The sequence below is a fragment of the Syngnathus floridae genome, chromosome 10 (assembly GCF_059516105.1).
Source record: "Syngnathus floridae isolate MCC-2025c chromosome 10, RoL_Sflo_1.0, whole genome shotgun sequence".
Taxonomy (NCBI): Eukaryota; Metazoa; Chordata; class Actinopteri; order Syngnathiformes; family Syngnathidae; genus Syngnathus; species Syngnathus floridae.
Window position 1 is genome coordinate 11461154 of NC_142422.1, and position 19205 is coordinate 11480358.

The 19205-nt window shown below is 42.5% G+C and overlaps 5 protein-coding genes across 9 annotated transcripts; 2 read left to right on the forward strand and 3 right to left on the reverse strand.

The window, feature by feature from the left end:
• Positions 1-72: 72 nt before the first annotated feature.
• On the reverse strand, positions 73-3311 carry LOC148392408 (coiled-coil domain-containing protein 106-like). Of its 3 annotated transcripts, none has more exons than XM_088388094.1 (8): positions 3265-3311; positions 2329-2407; positions 2136-2237; positions 1830-2030; positions 1633-1689; positions 1259-1531; positions 1025-1192; positions 73-861 (listed from the first exon to the last, which is right to left on the reverse strand). In XM_088388094.1, the coding sequence occupies exons 2-8, from the start codon at positions 2396-2398 to the stop codon at positions 545-547; spliced, it is 1188 nt and encodes a 395-aa protein (XP_088244220.1). In that variant the 5' UTR covers positions 2399-2407; positions 3265-3311; the 3' UTR covers positions 73-544. The 3 variants fall into 3 exon arrangements, with proteins under 3 accessions (XP_088244220.1, XP_088244219.1, XP_088244221.1); XM_088388093.1 differs by lacking the exon at positions 3265-3311 and adding an exon at positions 3031-3165; XM_088388095.1 differs by lacking the exon at positions 3265-3311 and adding an exon at positions 3031-3118 and having other exon boundaries at positions 2136-2256.
• An 85-nt stretch (positions 3312-3396) lies between these two features.
• tmem238a (transmembrane protein 238a) lies at positions 3397-4529 on the forward strand. 2 transcript variants are annotated; one of them, XM_088388104.1, is made up of 3 exons: positions 3397-3547; positions 3612-3661; positions 4032-4529. In XM_088388104.1, exon 3 carries the CDS (start codon positions 4034-4036, stop codon positions 4361-4363), a length of 330 nt encoding a protein of 109 aa, XP_088244230.1. In that variant the 5' UTR covers positions 3397-3547; positions 3612-3661; positions 4032-4033; the 3' UTR covers positions 4364-4529. The 2 variants fall into 2 exon arrangements, with proteins under 2 accessions (XP_088244230.1, XP_088244229.1); XM_088388103.1 differs by lacking the exon at positions 3612-3661.
• On the reverse strand, positions 4502-12578 carry LOC148392410 (C-Jun-amino-terminal kinase-interacting protein 3). Of its 2 annotated transcripts, XM_088388080.1 has the most exons (28): positions 12149-12563; positions 11167-11408; positions 10895-11089; positions 10698-10818; positions 10180-10250; positions 9998-10062; positions 9774-9834; positions 9544-9704; positions 9226-9458; positions 8974-9031; positions 8742-8894; positions 8625-8667; positions 7986-8113; positions 7844-7897; positions 7581-7706; positions 7372-7504; positions 7224-7310; positions 7114-7161; positions 6905-7046; positions 6717-6759; positions 6497-6577; positions 6357-6424; positions 6142-6290; positions 5891-6062; positions 5692-5805; positions 5517-5615; positions 5301-5387; positions 4502-5225 (listed from the first exon to the last, which is right to left on the reverse strand). In XM_088388080.1, the coding sequence occupies exons 2-28, from the start codon at positions 11293-11295 to the stop codon at positions 5107-5109; spliced, it is 2940 nt and encodes a 979-aa protein (XP_088244206.1). In that variant the 5' UTR covers positions 11296-11408; positions 12149-12563; the 3' UTR covers positions 4502-5106. The 2 variants fall into 2 exon arrangements, 1 of the variants encoding a protein (XP_088244206.1); XR_015861060.1 differs by lacking the exons at positions 4502-5225; positions 5301-5387; positions 5517-5615 and having other exon boundaries at positions 5775-5805; positions 5891-5961; positions 6027-6062; positions 12149-12578.
• Positions 12579-12858: 280 nt separating this feature from the next.
• Positions 12859-14429, reverse strand: LOC148392411 (uncharacterized). Its single transcript, XM_088388101.1, has 2 exons — positions 13943-14429; positions 12859-13377 (listed from the first exon to the last, which is right to left on the reverse strand). Exon 2 carries the CDS (start codon positions 13331-13333, stop codon positions 12920-12922), a length of 414 nt encoding a protein of 137 aa, XP_088244227.1. The 5' UTR covers positions 13334-13377; positions 13943-14429; the 3' UTR covers positions 12859-12919.
• Positions 14430-15482: 1053 nt separating this feature from the next.
• Positions 15483-19204, forward strand: rcvrn2 (recoverin 2). The gene is made up of 4 exons (XM_088388100.1): positions 15483-15847; positions 15930-16401; positions 17566-17677; positions 18277-19204. The coding sequence occupies exons 2-4, from the start codon at positions 16021-16023 to the stop codon at positions 18363-18365; spliced, it is 582 nt and encodes a 193-aa protein (XP_088244226.1). The 5' UTR covers positions 15483-15847; positions 15930-16020; the 3' UTR covers positions 18366-19204.
• Position 19205: the final 1 nt, after the last annotated feature.

Consider the following 19205-nt stretch of genomic DNA (forward strand, 5'->3'; position numbering starts at 1 on the left):
CCCCCCAGCCCCTGTTAGTAATGGGAATAGGTGTACAGTACACTATGGCATTGAAAAGAATTACTATCCAAATACAGTTCAATTGTATTTAACTTTCATGTAAAGATTGTATATGTACAAAATTGTAATGCAAAATTACACAATTCAAAGACGCAAAACACAAAGTAAGGTAGAAACAATGAAGATGATTGACAAAAAAGTAGACACAAAACACAGTAATAATGAATAATAGCTACTCATTGCCGACAATTACAAAGTGGCTGTACAAAGATTTAAGTGCATATTCAAAAAAGGGTTAACATATTTTTGTGGATGGTATCCAAACATTACAATAATACAGCAAAGTGATTCTTTTTGCATCACGTGGATACCATGGAACTCACAGAACAGGATTTCCACACAAGATGACACATTGTATTACACATATACTAGATAAAAACTCTATATCAGTGGCGAAAGCATCCAATATTTTGTTTTCAGCGTTTTAAGAGAATAAAATCCTTCTCTGTGCCTGCGGACTTCCTTCCATCTAGCCCTCGTCGTGTCAGTGTCTGAACCTGTAGGAAATAGGCAGCAGCAGGTTGTTCTTCTTCAGGGCTTGCACCCTGCTCTGTGTCTCGTCGTCCAACGTCGCATAGCAACGGCGTGCGTAATCCAACAGCTTCTCTTTGGACGGATCAAACTCTCCGACCACCGCCACTTTCTCAGGAGCCACCAGCAGCAGCTCGGCGATGGGTGTGGTGGAGGCCACTGTGTTGCGGTCCACACCGTGGATTTGAAACGCCTTGGACATGTTTTTTAGACGTTGGTATGTGAGGAGGATCTTCTTGTACCGGAAAAGCACTCCGGCAGGATCTTTTACTGAAGTATGGAACATAAAGAGCGTTAGTTACACCAGTCAAAAGTATTTGGACAATGACGGTATAATAATAATAATAATAATAATAATAATAATAATAATAATAATAATGATAATAACACATTTAATTTCTAAACTTTATGAAGCGCTCTCATCTTTCCTTACCCCTTTGCCTTTCTCGAAGGCCTCGGAATATCCGCCTCCTCTTGAATTGTTGTTTGTTGCTGTTGATGGGATTTTGCATGGCATCTTCTCCTGATATCATTTCCTCCTCTTCTAGGAAGTCATCGCGCTCCAAGTATTCATCCGATTCTCCCAAGAGTGGAAGTGAATCTGATGAACGAACGAAAATGCCAAAGAGACCACAACTAGTGATTGAGCTTGTCCGATTCGCATTACCTGCACCCAGGTTTCGATGGCCGCTCAACTCATTCATCAGCAGCCCTACGGCACGGTTGGCGCCGCTACCACTGGCCGACGCACCGCCAGCGGCAAGGCCTTGCAAGAGGGCTGCAGATTGCGTCGAACTGAACCGAGCATTCATGGAGGCCATCTGATTGCTGATTGGATTGGAGATGTGGTTTTTACAGGAAGCCGCAGGTGGAGCAGCGGCAGGCCTCCGTTGGATAAATTGGCGAGATGGCAAATGCACCGAGTCCCTCTTCTGTTGCTCTATGAGAAGAAGATGCCAGTGAAGAGCAAAATTTCATATGAACATTTATTGCAATATCCTTGATAATGATGGCATTCCATAGAAAACTTCTCGCACTAACCAGCGGGATGTTCATCCTCTCTTCTTCCCTTCCAAGTGAAGCGTCTGGACTCATAACCTACAAAACACAATTTGGGTTTATCATTATGAGGAGGAAATGTTTTTTTAATTGTATTCATCATCATGAAAAAAAATCTGAGAGCACTACTATTTGCTAGTCTGTCACCAGAATGCTCTTCGCGGCGTCATTGTACTGACCCTGATCTTGCCGCTGGCTCTTTGTGGATGAAATGAAACAGTCCAGCTGGCAGCGCAGGAAATCCCGCTCCTCTTCCAGGTCCTCAATTCTTTTCTGAAGCCAGGAGTTTTTCTCGACAGAAATCTGCAGTTGTGTCCGCAGGTTGGTAATCACCATGAAGGAGCTGTTGACGTTCGACGGCCCAGCAGATGGCGCCGATTCTACAAAGAATTGAACATTGAACATAACTTTGCTTTAGGGAAGTCAATTGTCCTTGAGAGAATTTTAAAATAGGGAAGGAATCCAAATCGAAAGTAAACATTCACCTTCAAAATGTTGGTCACTTTGGTTGAAAAATCCCCCTTGTTGCTCAAAGTTGCTTTCCTCCAGTGGCATGGCTACTTCATAACTGTCTTCATTTTTTAGAACTTAACAGGGGGAAAAGAACTGTAATGAATAATAATAATTTTATTTCAAAAGCGCGTGCATTGTATAATATTCTCAACATGATTATCTTACTCTGTAAGTGTAGAGAGCCTGAGTGATTCTTGGATGTGGATGCAGCATCAGACCTGTTTCCGTTCTCCATTGCCAATATCTAGAAAAGTGGAATAATATTTAATTAGAGGACAAGCGATTAAGGATTCCTTTTGAAAAATGTGTAACAACTGTAATTTGTATCTTTGAGTGTTGTGTAGTTTCACAGTATTATAATGGGGACTGTTTCGAGTATTTTATGTATTTATCCACATGAGCAGGTCAAATAATTAGCAACAAGTGTTAAATTGCACAGTTGTAAAGCACTGCAAACAACAATTACAGTAATAAACATAGCCCTGATTTAAAAAAAATAAACATGATTTTTTTTTTAAAGAGCATTCTGATGCTTTGTATTAGATGCCATTAGGGAGGTGTACCTAATTGGTGTCCGATTAACATCTCTGCAAATTATGTTTACGCAAGATGATATTTCTGTCATTCCATTTATTCTCCCATTAAATAACAAATGGAACAAATATATAATTACGACACGTTTTGTTATTTTCGAGTAGGCCTTTTGCTAACGAGCTCATTACTAGCCTGTCATAAAGGCTAGCAACGAGAAAATAATATCGTACGCAAAAATCGTTTTTCTTCAATTCCGGGTGTTTCATTCTGTCTTTCGGACAATAAATTTCATCATTTCGGTTGCAAAAGTGTCAATATGGGTACAGTACGTACCGGATAAAGGCTGGTAATAACCTTATGATAGACATGTAATAAGACGTCGTTATTACTCTGTCATGTCGCCATCTCATGAACCCCACTGCTAGCTAACAAGCTAACAATAACAATATGCATGCAGGATGACGTATCTTCCGGTTACAATCGCGTACAAAGCGAATGTGGCGCGGCTTTCGAAAGAATCTATTTAAAATTGCCACGACATGCATAAAATGCAATAAAACTGTTTACTTGGGAAAGGATGTCATTAAAATACGTTTTTGCCTGCGTTGATTTCAACGAGTCAAGGAACAGGACTGCGCCGTTTTGCCTCACATGTTGCAGTTAGTTGGGTGCAAAAATGATTGTTATTCAAATTCACCTGCGTTGGCGCTAGTGAGTTAAAAAAAAAAAACAGGTAGAGCAAGTGACGAGGTGTCAGGTTTCGATGTTTACCGGAGTTCTTCCTGCCGGGGAGTGTCAAAAACTATTTGTTAATACAACTCGTCAACATACAAATCTGGATACCTTTAAGGTAAGAGTTTTAAGATGATCATTTGTGCGTTTGTTTTTCCACAAGTATTTCTTGGTTTCTTTAGAAACGTGCTCGTGATCTGGAGGTTATTCTCACCTGAAGCTCACGGGACAGGTGTGGCACTTTTGACCGTTTTGACACCAAGTCTATGTTTGCACCCATTGCTCCGGCTGCTGCTCAGTTTCAAATTTTAAGTTTTAGAATTTTAGTTGGCTGCACTTTTTACTTGCAGTTTCTTTTGCACTGCAATCATATTTACAAAGACTTCACTTGTCTCAAAAACGATCCAAAACGTACAAGAGCACGGCGCGCGCGCACACACACACACAACATAGGCAAATACTGAATAAATGTAACATTTAACACGACTGCATTCTTGTCCATTAGCAGTGCTTTTTGTTTGTATGTTGGTTGTGTGATTTTTTTTCTTTTGCAAATCAATTTTCCTCAAATATTGAATTACCATCAATGTGTATGCATTTAGCAATGGCCCCAAAATACGACGGTCTGTCCCACTGCAAGCTGGCCCTGGTGTTTGCAGTGCTGATGGACCTGCTAGGTGTGACCTCCTTGCTGCTGGGTGTCTTTGCGCCGCTGGAGATCCAGGGAAGAGACTTTGGGGATTTTCTGGTCTACTCGGGAGCCCTGTTGGTGCTGCTGTCCTTGGCTGGCTGGGTCTTGTGGTACAGTGGCAATATCGAGGGTCTGACCTCCGGGAAGGACCTGGGGGGCGCCATGGGCAGTGCTGTGGACCGCCTGGCCCGATCCCTGAGCAGGAGGATACGGCTTCCCAGGACTCGCAGCAGTCCCACATAGACACTCGCGCACTGCCGCTGTGTACAAGGACAAACAACAGCAATTGTAAAACAAGGCATTCTGTTCCAATATACAGACTTACTCGTGTTGTAGAATACTCAGTGTTGCCCTCATTTTAGTTAAATAAACCAAAAGCTATGAAATAAATCACTTTTTTAATGTACAAGATTACAATTCATTTGTTCCATGTGCACAATTGCATTTAAATACTGCATAAAATGACACCCCGTAGCTTTGGAGAAGATATTAAAACAGTAAAACAATCAAATGATTCAAAGAAAAACATGATTACAGCAATAAATACATAGGATCTTATATTTCATAGAGGTCAATTTTAAATGTGGAGGTATATGTAAGTAGAGTATACCTCATGAACAATGTACTTTAAGCCCCAAATTAAAAGAAAAAAGACGCATGATGTTCTGGCTCATTTGTAGTAAACAAGAAAATATTTACAGTACACACAAGATGATGGAAAAAATCTTACCATCACAATGTCGCATTCATAAGCAAAACGTTTGGAACACAAACTTAGAATGCATCAAACTAGCATATGTGTGCATTTGAGATTATCTGAGCGCAATTGAAAGCATTACTCTCAGGTGGTAACAGGCAGGAGAACAAAGAACAGAACAGAGACACATTAGCATAAAAACCCGACAGCAGCAAAGGCACCATGAGGCAATTTTTGGGGATTAACGTAGTGAAAAAGATTTAACAAAATCTGTGACTTCCAGGACATGTCAGAGGACAGAGTTGGGCACGGGCGTGCTGCAATTCTGCCAAATGATCATGTGACTCCGTTCAGATCGTTGCGGCGTTGCTTGGGACAATTCCACTGAGCCGTCGCTTTCGTCGTCTCCTGCAGGCGTGAGAAAATAAATCAGTGAGGGGAAAAAAAAGTCAGAAAACTGACATTTGCAGGCCTTTGACTCACCGATCCTGAAGTTGATGTAGCCCTCGCCTCCGCTGAGGATAAGCTGAGAGCTTGCCATGTTGTTGCCGGTGCTCGACATCAAGCAACCTGACCAAAAATGTGGGGACTTAATTCAGATCATAATTCTTATATCACTTGCTAAATAGATTTAACAAGTTTTTTATTTTTTTGCAACAAGACTGCACAAGAACTCCGCAGCAATTCTAAGCTAATGACCTGATGCGCCAATGATGAAGCGGACAGCTTGTCGGTGTCCATGGTAACATAGCTGGGCCGCCGCAACAGAGCAGTATGGGATGGAAACGCCTTTGGACGCTGTGGAAAACAAACTCGCCAATTTAAAAAAAAAAATGTCTGCCTTCCAAAGTACGAAGAGGTGTATAACGCTTACTTATGGCCAAAGGGATGGTGAAGATTGCGCCGCCCGCCGTGCCGACCCACAGGCGGCCGGAGATGACAGCCAGAGAGGAGATCTGAAGAGGCGAGACGTTGAGGAAAGCTGGGCCTGCACACACACATTGAGAGCCAATAATTAGTAAACAAGACTTCATTCATAAACATAGCGCATTTCAAATCGATGATGTGCCGACCCAATGATTTGGTAACCAAAGCAGCAAAATCCACTTCCTGCAGCGGCTGCCCGGTCGACCACTCAAAGAGCCTGAGGACAGAGTCTAGTCTGCAAGAGGTCCAAACGCCGTTCCCTCCGGCACACAGGAATCGAACCTGCTGCTCGCTGCGCTCCGAGACGGGGAAAACGTGCTGACGAGGCAAAAAAAAAAAAAAAAAAGATTCAGACCGGCATGAAAGAGATTCTATGTCTCTCTCTCGGCTGGATTACCTCCACCTTCCTCCTGTTCATGTCGACCACATGAACTCTGTTCCAATATCCAACCCACAAGCGCCCCCCTTTGGCAAGGCAGCAGCGAATGGGCTGCACGGGGTTGGACCCCAGTGGCATGGATGAATGTGACTGCAGGTTCCAACCACCTTCAAATCACAGAACATCATTCGAATACATCAAGTATGACGGAAACGTATTCAGTCTGCTGTTACCTGAACTACTGGAGAAGAAAGCCAAAGTTCCGTCACCTAAGCCAGCTATGACTTGACCTTGGGAGTATCTGTCAACGTAGAGTGTTGAGAAGAACTCATTCCCATGTCAAGATAAGATTAATTTAAAAACGTGCACTTACTTGAGTGAATGAACACTTTCAGAGAGGGAAACCGAGTGCAGACAGCGTCCCCTATCTACAGAGGCTGGATGTATCACTATACTGGAGAAAGAAAATATCACATTTGATGTCTTCAACCAGTTTTGGTAACATCCTCATTTGGACAGTATAATAATTGGTTATGACACTGTACAAAAAGCGAGGGTGGACACAGAGAGTTGCTTGTTCAGCATACATTTACCTTCCTTCCTGCGTTCCAATCCACACAGTTCCTGGAGAGTCCCCTGACATAACAAAAACAGGAATGTGTGAGAGGGGGAAAAAAATCCAGCCGAGTGGCGCTAATCAGTTTCCAGTGAAACCGCAGGCGAGGGTGGGACGAGACTAAACAAAGTTTGGGGAATGTTTGCGAGGGGTGCGGGCACTGACCGACGGGGGGCACGGCACAGATGCAGAGGGCGGGAGCTGTGGGGGGGAGGCTGAACTGATCCAGGACAGCGTTGGATCGGGCAGGGTCAATCACTGTGATGCCACTGTTGGAGGCGGGCCCAGAAACTACCCACACGGAACACTAGCCACGTTTGGAACAGATGTTACTTAAGGCCGACTGGCGGAAGGGACGAGCATAAGGAACTTACTGTCGCCTCTCCTGAGATCTCAGGTGGGATGGCCACCGCGCAGTTCAGCTGAAAAAAAGCAGCAGGTTTGAAAATGCTTTGCTCAAGAGATCTGCATGAACGTGCCTCACCTTTGCAGTGCAATCTCTTTGGTCCAGGAGTCGGAGTTGCGTCAGGACCGGCACATCTTTGGGCTCTTGGACCGGTTCCTGAGATTCCTACAGCCAAAAGAATTGCTGACACCAACCAAAGAACATGTCAGAGCGACCTTTGCATTACCTGAGTGTTAGCCAGAGGCACACTCCAGCCGTGCAGCTGCCGTTTGCCCAGCGTTCCCCAAATGTGTGAGCGAATCTCTCTGTAGAGTTCCCGTCTCCTGGCGCGAGGTGATGGCACCGCAGCGGCGGATAATCTGGAGAGAAAGTCAAACGAGAGCCAAGATTAATAAAAAAATAAGAAACAAGACGTGGCCGCAAAAAGTCGCTTACTCGGCCTGACTTTGAGCGACTTGCTGTCGCTGTTGAGGCGGCGGCAGAAGAGGCCGAGTGACTGACGAGAAGGTTGCACGAGGTAGAATCAGGGGCTGTTTGCTCAGGCCAAAAAAGCGATTGAACCTTCAAAAGAAAGGTGACGGGTAACGATAAACACAGATCACTTGACAAATTTAGATTCCTCGTGATCACAAGTTGATCAATTTATGGGTAGTTAGTAGGCATCCATTTTGTCCCAAACGGCCCCAACCAAAACTTACTTTGCCCAAACACTTGACCTTCTCTCTTCTGAGAGCCTTTCTTCTTTTGTTGCCCTGCACGGGAGGAAAAAGGAGACCCAGATTCATGTGGTGTCAAAATTGCAAAGTCAGCCATAAGCGAACAGTAGGAAACACTTTGTACCTGAGTGTCTGGCTTTGCCTCATTGCCTCCTGCAGTTCAAACAGTCGCTGTTTGTACTGGTTCTTTTCCATGACCACACGAGCCATTTCCGAGCGAGAGAAATGCCGCATGGATGCGGCCGATGAGGACTGGATGGAAAGATTGACACTGTTAAACAGCGAGCGGGCAGGATATACAAATAATGGCAAGCCACAGCATTGATTCTAATGAGAGAAAATTACGCCTTCATACAAACGTTAATCAAGGTGAGTCAAAAGACTTTGACTTACAAATGAAACAACTCAAGAGTTATTTTGGGATACAAGCCGTCAATCAGCCGTAATTGTATTGAATGAAACCATACCAACAACCGCTAGCTTAATGCTAACACACAATGCAAAGCACAATAAACAAGCTAACAAAACTAGCCATATATCCCGGGGATCATAAGACAAAAATTCACAAGTACATATTCTTTATCCACTACAAAGCACTGTAATATTGCAGTTCATTTGTGACAGTCTTCTGTGTTTTATTATCAAATTTACACATATTATGTCTTTATTATACCCTTCCTGGTGGACAAAGCACTCACGTGAGAGGGGCATCGTATTAATTTTTCAGTCAGCAGTAAATTGGAAAGAAACAATCAGTACTTACATCAGGATCCAACGACTGAAAATTTTCCAGTTTTTCTTGAAGTCTAAGAAAAAAATTAATCAACATGAGTACAACATAAAATATGACTTGAAACCACCAAATCAAGTCGACACTGACCTTTTAATTTCTTCCTCTTTCTCCTTCAAGCGACCTTCGACTCGCACCACCGTTTCCTGCAGAGATGCCTTTTCCAGTTTGAGAGCGGAGCGGTCATCCGTCAGCTCAACGACCCGCGAGATCAGAGCCTTACGTGCCGTGTCCACCATCTCGCTGAAAGCAAGGGATAAGGAAAATAAAACTCACAGTCCAATGATCAAGAGGTTCTGATTAAATACGACACGGGACTCACTGAGTGTGTTTCAATTCCTCGTACTGGGAAAGAATCTCTTCAAACTGGTCAGCACTTTCTAGATGAGAAAGAATCGGATGCTTCAAGCCTCGCACATTCAAAGTCACAGACACAAAAGTAGACGATGGTGACCCCGAGTTAACCTGCACCTCACATGAGCCACATGAGATTTTAAATCATTCTAAGGCCAGTAATTGAAAGGAGAAAAAAAACAGTTTTTTAAAATTTAAGGGTATGAGTTTTGGTTCTTACCTCTGATATTGGCCCCTTGGTCAACACTCTCAACCAAATCCTGACTTAGCTCCGACAGCTCCGAAAAAACAGAATCGGTGTTGCGAAGTTCCCACTCCACGCTGTCTTCGTCTAGATCTTCCTCTTCCTCCTCCCTGGGTATCTCTTCCTTCTCTCCTTCTGTTTCTTCATCCACCCTGCCCTCCTTGAGCTCATCCTCCAAGCTGGTTTCCGTGATGGCTCTTGACGAAGATCTGACAACGTGGAACGGACGGAAGCCCATGTGGTTTATCCATACTGCGGCTAGCAAATAGTATCACGAGCGTTCAGGTGAACTACCTCGCATCGCCCAAGGAGCTGTGAAAGTGTCTCAGCTCAGGAGTGGAGGTTATGATGTCATTAACAAACTGATCCGAGGCGGACTTAATGACATCGACCATCTTCTCTTCTTTGGCTTCTGTGTCTTCCAAACACAAAGTACCAGAGTTGGAGTGTGTGCTCTGTGAGCAGAACACAAACATCAGCTGACCGCCAAAAATGAAAAAAGTACAAACGTCAAGTCAATTCACCTGAGTGTTGGATAAGATTTGGTTGGATGGGAATTCAGCATTTTTGGGATGCGTGTGATTCCTGAATAAGTCAAGAAATAAAAACATAAGCTTGCGTATTCCCGCTTCTTGCGAAATTCCGTGACACACGCATTACCTTGAAATTAAATAGTGTCATGATTACAAATGTATCTCAACACATGCTGTTTCTAAACATAGAAATAAAATTCATTTAGCACAACAACCTGAAGGGTGAATCTCTTTCAGAATCCTTCCTCTTTTCCAGCAGTTCCCTATATGAGTGAGCCAACTAAATGAGAGAACGGCCAAAATATGAAGGGTGAGATGACAAACAAGAAAAAAAAAATGCAAATAATCAACTTAAAATGGACGGTGGAATTTAACAACAATTTGGAAGATATCTGACTTTATTGTGTGTGAGCCTGAGCGTGCTGAGCTCTCTCCCCAGTGCCGACTTCTGCTCCTCCAAGGCAACCACTATGACAACAACAAATATGGCTTAAGGCAGGGGTGTCAAACTGATTTGTGTCGCAGGCTGCATAATGGTCATAGTTTCCTGTCAACATCTTATATTATATACAGTATAGGCTACACAACAAATTGATGAATAACAAGTTTTGAAATCACAGATTACTAAAAACTAGTAAGAAAAAAATAAGATGAATAGTAATAAAAATTGCTAGCAATTTGTAGTTTTAATATTATTAATTACAATTAATTAATTGTAATTATTCATTACAATTTGTAATTTTAGTATTGCCACATGTGGTCCATGCGCAATTTGTCTTAGCGGGCCACATAAAATGATATGGCAGGCTGTAACTGGCCCCTGGGCTTCGAGTTTGACACCTATGGCTCAAGGTGTCAAAAAATGAAATTGAAATCAATTCCTAAATGAAAGCACCAATGTATGAAAACACTCACACTGGTCCGCTTGCTCCCTGGCTTTCTTTTCGAGGCGTCTCTCTCGACTTTCCCGCTCCTTTTCCCTCCCTCGCATGGCTCGCCTTTCCTGCTCTATTTGGTCATCCAGCTCCAAATACCTCTGAGAGGAAGCAGGACCACAATATCAATATCAAAGCTCAGCCATGAAAAATCACGTGAGCCGACGTCAGGGGCACCTCTTGACTTTCTTTCCTCTGAGCCTTCTCGGCCTGGTAGCGCTCCAGCAGGTTCTGTCGCTCTGCCCTCTCCCGCTCGGCCTCGTCCTCCCGTTCTCTCAGCTGGGCTTTGCAGCTGGCCAGCCCCTCAAGTACCCAAACAAATATGGGTACGAGGGACTCCACCACACCCTCGCCATGGGTCTCGATAACCGTCTGCGTGATAGAGCCGAGCCACAGTTTGAACTCTGCACACGGGGGGAGTAAAACAAGAAAACGACAGGGATGGTCACCTGTAGTTCGGAATACAGCTTTCCGGCCTCCTCGCTGACAATGTTGGGATCCAGCTCCAGTTCCCCTGTCCCGCACAGCACTCTCTCGCTGTATTCCATCGGCTTGGTAGCGTCGCGCCGCCTCGGCATCAACTGTGAGAGATTTTACGACACCGCACAACAAGTTGCGCGAACTGCAGCGCTACCCATCCTCCGCAACGTCATGTTCCGCTTGTGCTCGACAAGGGCGGCATCGTCGGGGACTGTAACAAAGGAAAAACGAGAATCATTTTGGCAGGTTTATTCAGTGAAGATAAGCGTTGGAGTCTATTGGAGCTAACACCTAAGTCGACATACGGGATATCATTCATGACTAGACATGCCCTTTTCTTATTACGAGACATGATTGATGCTGAAACCTCAGTAGTGGTTCACAATGCATGACTAACTTGGTGTTTCACACCAAACAACAACAAAAAAAGGACAGTGTCCGAAGCGGATAACATTTAAAATTGTAATGGCTTGAAAAAGATCAATTAAATAACTAGCTGTTGGTTTTAAATTTGCGTATAGAACCTGTTATCACCATGCAAAACTACAATATCTGAACAATGGCATTATTTCATGAGTGCGGTGAGAAATTCCAGAGATTTAGATAAACTTGCAGGTGACTGACAGCATCTTATCTGAGCCTAGTCAGCATTTAAGCTTACGAGAAACTCGTGTTCTGTCAAATATTACAATCAACTTAAGTTGTGAGGGATGATACAGTACGTGCGTGTTTAACAGTCTTTCCTGGTCATGTGTAGACGATAAAATAAAGACGCTGGCACAGTATTTAGAAACGTCAGCATTTAAGGAGAATGTACCTTGGAGGAGGCTAGCTACCAAAAGCTAAAGGTGCAACTTTTGAAAAACACGCTGTATAAATAAATAACTTGAGTGACAGGAGACACCTGAGAAGGCAAAACCGGGCCGTTGCGTTGTTGTTCGACAAACTCACCTTGAATGTTCAACTCCCGGGTGTTTTATTTCACTTCTTCCCTACAAAACAGTACACTTTTGCTCAGTCTTTAGTTAGTGGTAGTGGGTAAGTGTCAATTGCACCGTACACAGTTTAGAGAAAGGGGGCGGGGTTTAGTTTGACGCGTGTCTCGTTTTAACCTTTTTGCCAATCAGGTTACAGTATTTATTTTGTAACCAATAGGGAGGAAGATAAGGCGGGGCTTGCAAGGCCCCTGTTTTTCGTAGGAGAGAAAAAAGTTCCTGAAACTTGAAAGGTAACACGTGATCACGTTGTGTGTCATGTGATTTGGGCTGTATTCACCGCCCGCTAAATACTTCACATACCTGAAGAAATAAGCACTCAACTAGTTTAAACTCAGTTTGAACTTTTTAGCTGATGCAGGTGTCACGCTTTTTACAAATAAAAAAATAAAATAAATAGCTAAATAAATAGCTAAATAAATAAATAAATAAATAAATAAATAAATAAATAAATAAATAAATAAATAAATAAATAAATAAATAAATAAATAAATATTTATAATGGTATCTTAGTGTTTGTTTTGAAGTGCTCTTTAAATACAGTTGAGTTGAGTTTCTCTAAAAACAGGTGAAGGCCTGCAACTGCCTACCATGTCAGCAGTTATCAAGACAGAAAGAAGAGTTGACATGCAAAAGGATTTGCACGTTTGAATATCTGGAGGCGAGTCAGCGAAACAGGTTTGCTTTTAATTAAACAAATCCAATCCAAATCTCTTCCAAGTGTCAATTACACTGTTACCCGTTTAACTACATTCTCCTCCACAAGCACCTCTTTTCCTTCCTGCCTCATGCTCCGCCTCCCCACCCTCCTTTTCTTAGTCAGGATGTAGAACGCCACCACGCTGCCAACCACGGCAAAACTGAGGGCCAGGATCACTAGTCCAAGCGCCAGTAGGTGAGAGGTCCCCTCACTCAAGTGGTTCAGCTGGTCCCACGTACCCACGCCGATGCAGCTGAAGCCGATGAGCGTGCCCCAAAAGCCAAAGGCCAGCATGCAAGAGCTGCAGGACAGCTCCACGCCACCAGTTACCACAGTGATGCCCGCCACAGAGACCACGCCTTCCGGCAATGTCACAGCCTCGGATTTAGGGTCATAGGTGACAGCTGAAGCTGATAGAGTGGAAGCATCCAGGGTTTCCATGGCAAGGACCACAATGGTGATGCTTCGCGTTTGGTCTTCTTGTACTGTTTTAAAAAAAAAGTTAAAATTTTAAATTGGGCACTTCAACAAAATAGATTTGTTGTTGTCAATATTGTCTTTCCTGCATTTCACACTGAAGAAATAAGAGTTTATAGGGGTAATTGTACCCCAACTTAGAATAAATACAGCTCAGCAAATTATTTTGGAGCAACCAACTCGCTTGTTTTGGTGTGACATTGTTTGACATGGTTGCCATAGATGTCAATATTTTATATTTTAAATTTGTTGTAACTTAAATAACTGCTTTTTAAGACAATTAATTTACGCAAAAAATAAATATAAACAATGTACTGTATAAAAAGTAATTTACGTAAGCATCTTAAAGCAAGCCAGAAAGAGACTTTACATTTTCATAATATAACCTAATCAGCCAGGTGCAGATTGAACAGCCTATTGATATATTAACTGTTCTTGCTACGCCCTTGCTAAAGAAATTCCATTAATTGACCATCTACCGTGTTCTCATTTTCATTCAATCTACATTAACATCATTCTTATGCCGTCTGCTGAAACGATTCCAAGAAACAAGAGCAGCAAAGTCCGTCTTACCTTAGCGGGGAAAATGTCCCACGGGAATAAATATTCCTAGATAGGCCTGAAAGTGACTGCGGCTCTCTCCCAGGACGATGTGTGCAGAACTGAGCTCGGGGGGCCTCGACGCCGTCACCTTATCAAATGCGTCACAAGCGGAGGCCTCACAAGATGGTGGCCATTCTCGCCGAGATTGTTGTCGGCATAATGTTTTTTTGTTTGTTCCCGTCTTTCCTCGCGTCCACGAGGAAACGGTCGTCTGTCATTAAGCGTCATTATGAGCCATTAAGTGATATTTATCTTGGAGCAACTCCCTTCCTCTACACTGAGCTCCGTCACAACTCTGGAGCGGTGTCCCACCAAGGCATTGTTTCGGCTCCCTTAACTATTTGGCCGTTTCTTACGTCATTTTTCTGCAAACATGCGCTCTTGGTTAGCTTTGGCCACAAATGAACAGCCTTGGTTGGATACCGCAAACATTCTGACAAGGTTCCAATCTTTAAAAGCATGAATAATGGCAGACATCAGTGCCATATACATCATCTGGAGGTGTTCAGAATCAATATTTATCGAATATCATTTGACATCTGAATTTGAAATCTGTTTCATAGATAATGTAGTTTAATTTAAATCTTAGCATCCAGACACGGTACTGGTTGCAGTTGACCCAAAAGAAATGCTACAAAATTAAGAAAACTGTTGTTAGCTTCAGTTAGCGGCTAGTGCTACCAACAGTGTTGAACACAAATTGACAACAAAGAGGGGCAAAATAAACTTAAACGTTGAATACTGGGTAATAATGTTTTTTCATACAAATTGAAGAAAGATGAATGTTTTGTGATGCGAAAACACATGATTGAGAATTTAATTAATCTTTGTACTAATCCCAAACAAAATGCAGTTGTATGATAGCATAGTCTTGCTAAAATGTACATGGTGTCAACATGCTGGTCGCGCTAATACTTGAATATGGTTTTCTAGTTCAAATCACACTACCTTCAAGATGACATTTTAATTACATGAAAAGTTTCTTCAGTAGTCAACAATTGTATTAAACCTTTCTTAGTTACCTGTCACCTGTCACAATTAGCCCCACATATCAAAGCAGTGCAAATGTACGATATTATTTCACAAGACCAAATTTAACTTTGCCCAGTCTGGGTGAGAGGTAAAACGTCAGGGTGTTTTGTTATTCCTCTTAGCGAGGGGCTAATTCTATTGGCCATGACAGTCTTGGGATGGTGGCGATGATGCTAATAGGCTAAGCGCTGGATCGGGTAGGGCAGGACAGAATTTGGATAATCCAATAGATTGACTCACAGAGCATATTTATGGCACCAATTCAATCCTGCAAGCAAACCAGCAAGTTCATGGAATTTGACATTGTTAAAATGTTTAACAAAGGCCTTGATTAATGAGAACATTTCATTGACATCAAATTGACATTTGTGCCCATTGTGGTCAAAAAGTTGAGTTTGGGAATAAAGCGGCCAGAGATAAAACGCGTCAGTGTTTGATAAGGCAAACAGAGCCGGAAAAGTCAATGAAAGGTTAGACTGGTAAACTTTGGCCTCAACTGATAGTCGGTGGTTCATCTGAAGAGAGTTGCACCTCCAATTGGAATTATTTTTGGTAGTGTACACGTGATATACATCTCTTAAATTCAATGCATGGTCTTCTAATTGTCACAAAGCGCAGCGACATAATAGATCAATGGATGGGTGAAAAGGTCACAATCATAATTTCGTAGTGCCTTCTAGCAGCACCATCAAAGAAGAGCATTTCGGTCAAAAGCTCAGCCACCTTAAGTCCCGCATTAACAGAATTATCCTGGACCCACATTAGGAGATATTTTCCCCCCTGCCCTACTTACCTCCAACTTATCTCTTACGCTGCAGAGACGGTCGACGTGCACACCCAAAGGTAAGATCTCCCTTCTCCTTCTTGCATTTTAGACATTTTCAGGCAGCATTCTCTATCTGATCTGTATTTTGATCCGCTACAGGGATCACTGTGCTGGATCTTTACGTGACAGCCTGCGATCAGGAACAGGCTCAAACGTCGCCTCTATTCTAAGACACTGGCCAAATCCAACCATGGGCAATAGTACAAGTAGCGCCTTGTCCAAGGAAATCCTGGAGGACCTGAAGCTGAGCACCAAGTTCACCGAGCACGAGATCAGCCAGTGGTACGAGAACTTCCAGAAGCAGTGCCCGACGGGACGCATAACGCCCGAGGAGTTCGAGCAGATCTACGCCCGCTTTTTTCCGGACAGCGATGCCAAGAGCTACGCTCGCCACGTGTTCCGTTCCTTCGATACCAATGACGACGGCACGCTGGACTTCAAGGAGTACATCATCGCCTTGCACATGACCTCCACTGGGAAGACCACCAGGAAGCTGGAGTGGGCCTTCTCGCTCTTCGACGTGGACAAGAATGGATACATCAACAAGACAGAAGTGACGGAAATCTGCCAGGTGAGATGGATGCCATCTGGTAAACACCAAGAAAATTTTCATTCTGACAGCACAGATCTTGGATTTTAGTTGGGTGGACGAAAATATCTAATTTGATTGTCACATATTGATCTGTAAACAATGTAAGAACGACATAGAAAGTGGTTGAGATGTTGAGGTTTTATAAAAGGGGGGGGGGAAACAGTTTGAATAATGGGGTGGCTGGAACAGATTAACAGTGTTTCCATTCATTTCAATGGAGAAAGACGATTTGAGATCTCCATGTTTTGTTTTTACCTTTAGTAAAAGTGCTTCTATTTTTACAGTGCACTCACCTAATCTAATCCCAACCCTAACCTCGGAGTACTTTTTGCCACCTCGGCAAGACCGTCGGCCATTTTGTCTTCCTTCCAAGCCCCTTATTTCTTCCAAGGTGGTGATCCCTGTGTGCAGCTTTCAAGCGTTAATTGCCAGCCCACCTGAGCCCCAGAGTCCCCCTAATCTCTAATCTTTAGCTCTCTGCGTGCACGTATAATGTCCGTCCCGCTGATCTAATCTGCGTTATGCTCTCCATACACCGTCTGTTGTTGTTTAATCCGGCAAGGAGTGTCTCTGTTTCCCCCTCAAAGTCAAGATCACGTGTCAATATTTTTTTTCTATTATATCTTTAAAGTTGGTCATGCAGAATTTTTGAGGGTTTAGGAAATCCAGTTGGCACGGTAACGAGATTTGAGTCCTACCGACTGGCCTGAGAAGCAGCAAGTAATATGCCGGATACATGCTATGTGCTGCTAACTGTGGATACAGAGGTGCAATACTTTGTGAGACGTTCAAAGGACACACTTTAGAGGGGCCAAGATGGAGGCGAGGGTACTGAAAGTAAGCGGAGATCTCGTCGTTTGGCGGTCGGCCTGAGTCTTGGCTCTAATCCATGTTAATCTAGGTGTCTTAAATGTGGCAGATGAGTGCTTCCTCCTCTCTAAGTGGGACATACACATACACACACTTAAAAAGGCCTCTTGCCTTGACAGCGCCTGGGACCTGAGTGGCCCTCAGCATTTTGTGATATCAAACAACAGCGCACAAGCGGATCTTGTCAATTGTGTTTCTTTGTTGTGATTGCCACCAAAAAAAAAATGAAGATTTTGAAATGAGATGATTTTCTATGCTGCTATTTGCTCTTAGGCCATCTTCAAACTGATCCCCAAAGAAGACCAGAGCAGGCTACCGGAAGACGAGAACACGCCCGAGAAGCGAGCCAACAAGCTGTGGGCCTACTTTGAGAAGAAAGACAATGGTAAGATACCATGTCAGTTGAATTGGCGCACCTATTTACTGATAATGGATATTGGTACCGAACCGATACCAGCCACCGATACTTAGAGCAAAATTATATACTGCAGCAGTTTGACACATTGGGAAGTGATCATCTATGTCAGAAAAAAAAAGTCTTTGGTCACAGTGTTTTGTGAAAAAAGTACTATTGAAGATTTTTTATTTTATTATTTCAATCTGGTAGATGTATACTTTTACTGAAGGTCTCCCACAAGCATTTGTAGTACTATTCAAGTTCTTAGTACTTTTGGAAGAGAAAAAAAAACCTGAGCCTGATTTAAAATTGGAAAGAGGGCTAACATCTGCTTGCTACCTTTCCTCAGCAGATGTTCGCACACATGCATGGAGATTAAATTTGACAATCAGCTGTTGGGCACAAAACAAAAATAATTATATAAATCCACCTGTGGGCTCCAGCAAGCATGTGACGGCTGACATGCGAGCTTTGTTCGGACCTCAGCTGACTCCTTGGTTTTGCATGCATGAAAGAGCTGAGCGGATTTCTCACCTAAGTTATTTTACTTGTGACTCAAATTTTTTGTCATTTCTTTTGCCTGACAGAGCGACTGGCTGAAGGAGAGTTCATCAAGGGAGTAATTGAGAATGAAAATGCAATGCGGCTCATCCACTACGAACCACTCAAACATTGAAGTGACACAAAAAAATGAAATGTGTAAATATTTTGCGTTACTTATTTGACAGGAATCGATATCAAATGTAATTTTGTTATATTGTTTGTCAAGTGGCATTGATTAATTGTCAGAAAAAAATTACGAGGTTGTGTTATTTTAGAAAAAAAATACACATTACGCTTCTCTTTAGCATTTTGAAAATTATTTTGTTCCTTTTTGTCAGAATTTTGAAGAAACTCAGTCATAGTAATTTCTAGCATAATAGAACTGAGTTTAAATGGGGACATTGCATATATGTGGATTTCGATTTTTTGGGGGTCAAAAAAAGAAACAGAAATGCATACAAACTCAACATATATTGCTTAAATTCATATTTGAATGAGTTTTCAATTTAATTGGCCGGAGTAATCATGATTTTTTTTGTGTGTGTTAACTAAGTTTAAACTCCAAACATGTATTTTGTTGTCAACCTGTTTCACAAAATTGAAAAAAATTCAAATTGATCAGCCATGAACGTGTATATTTGCGTGTTCAACTAAAATAGTTTTAACATAAAATATTATGTAAAGTCGTTGTTTTATTATTTTGGGTAGTCAGCATAGAAACGAATTAATATAGTATATATATATAGTAATGTATAGCGTTTTAAAGTCTTATTTGTTCAGCCAAAAGTAAGATTATGTGAAAATATCTGTTTACTGTACATCTGGGGACTGTGATAAAAACAAGCCGTACTCTGGACGATTGCGAAAGCGTCATAGCCGATTGTTTGTTGTTTGTTTTTTTAACAGCTATTGGAACATATCTAGTTGTTTTCCTTCTGATGTAACTTATGACATTAAAGGTTTTCACATACAT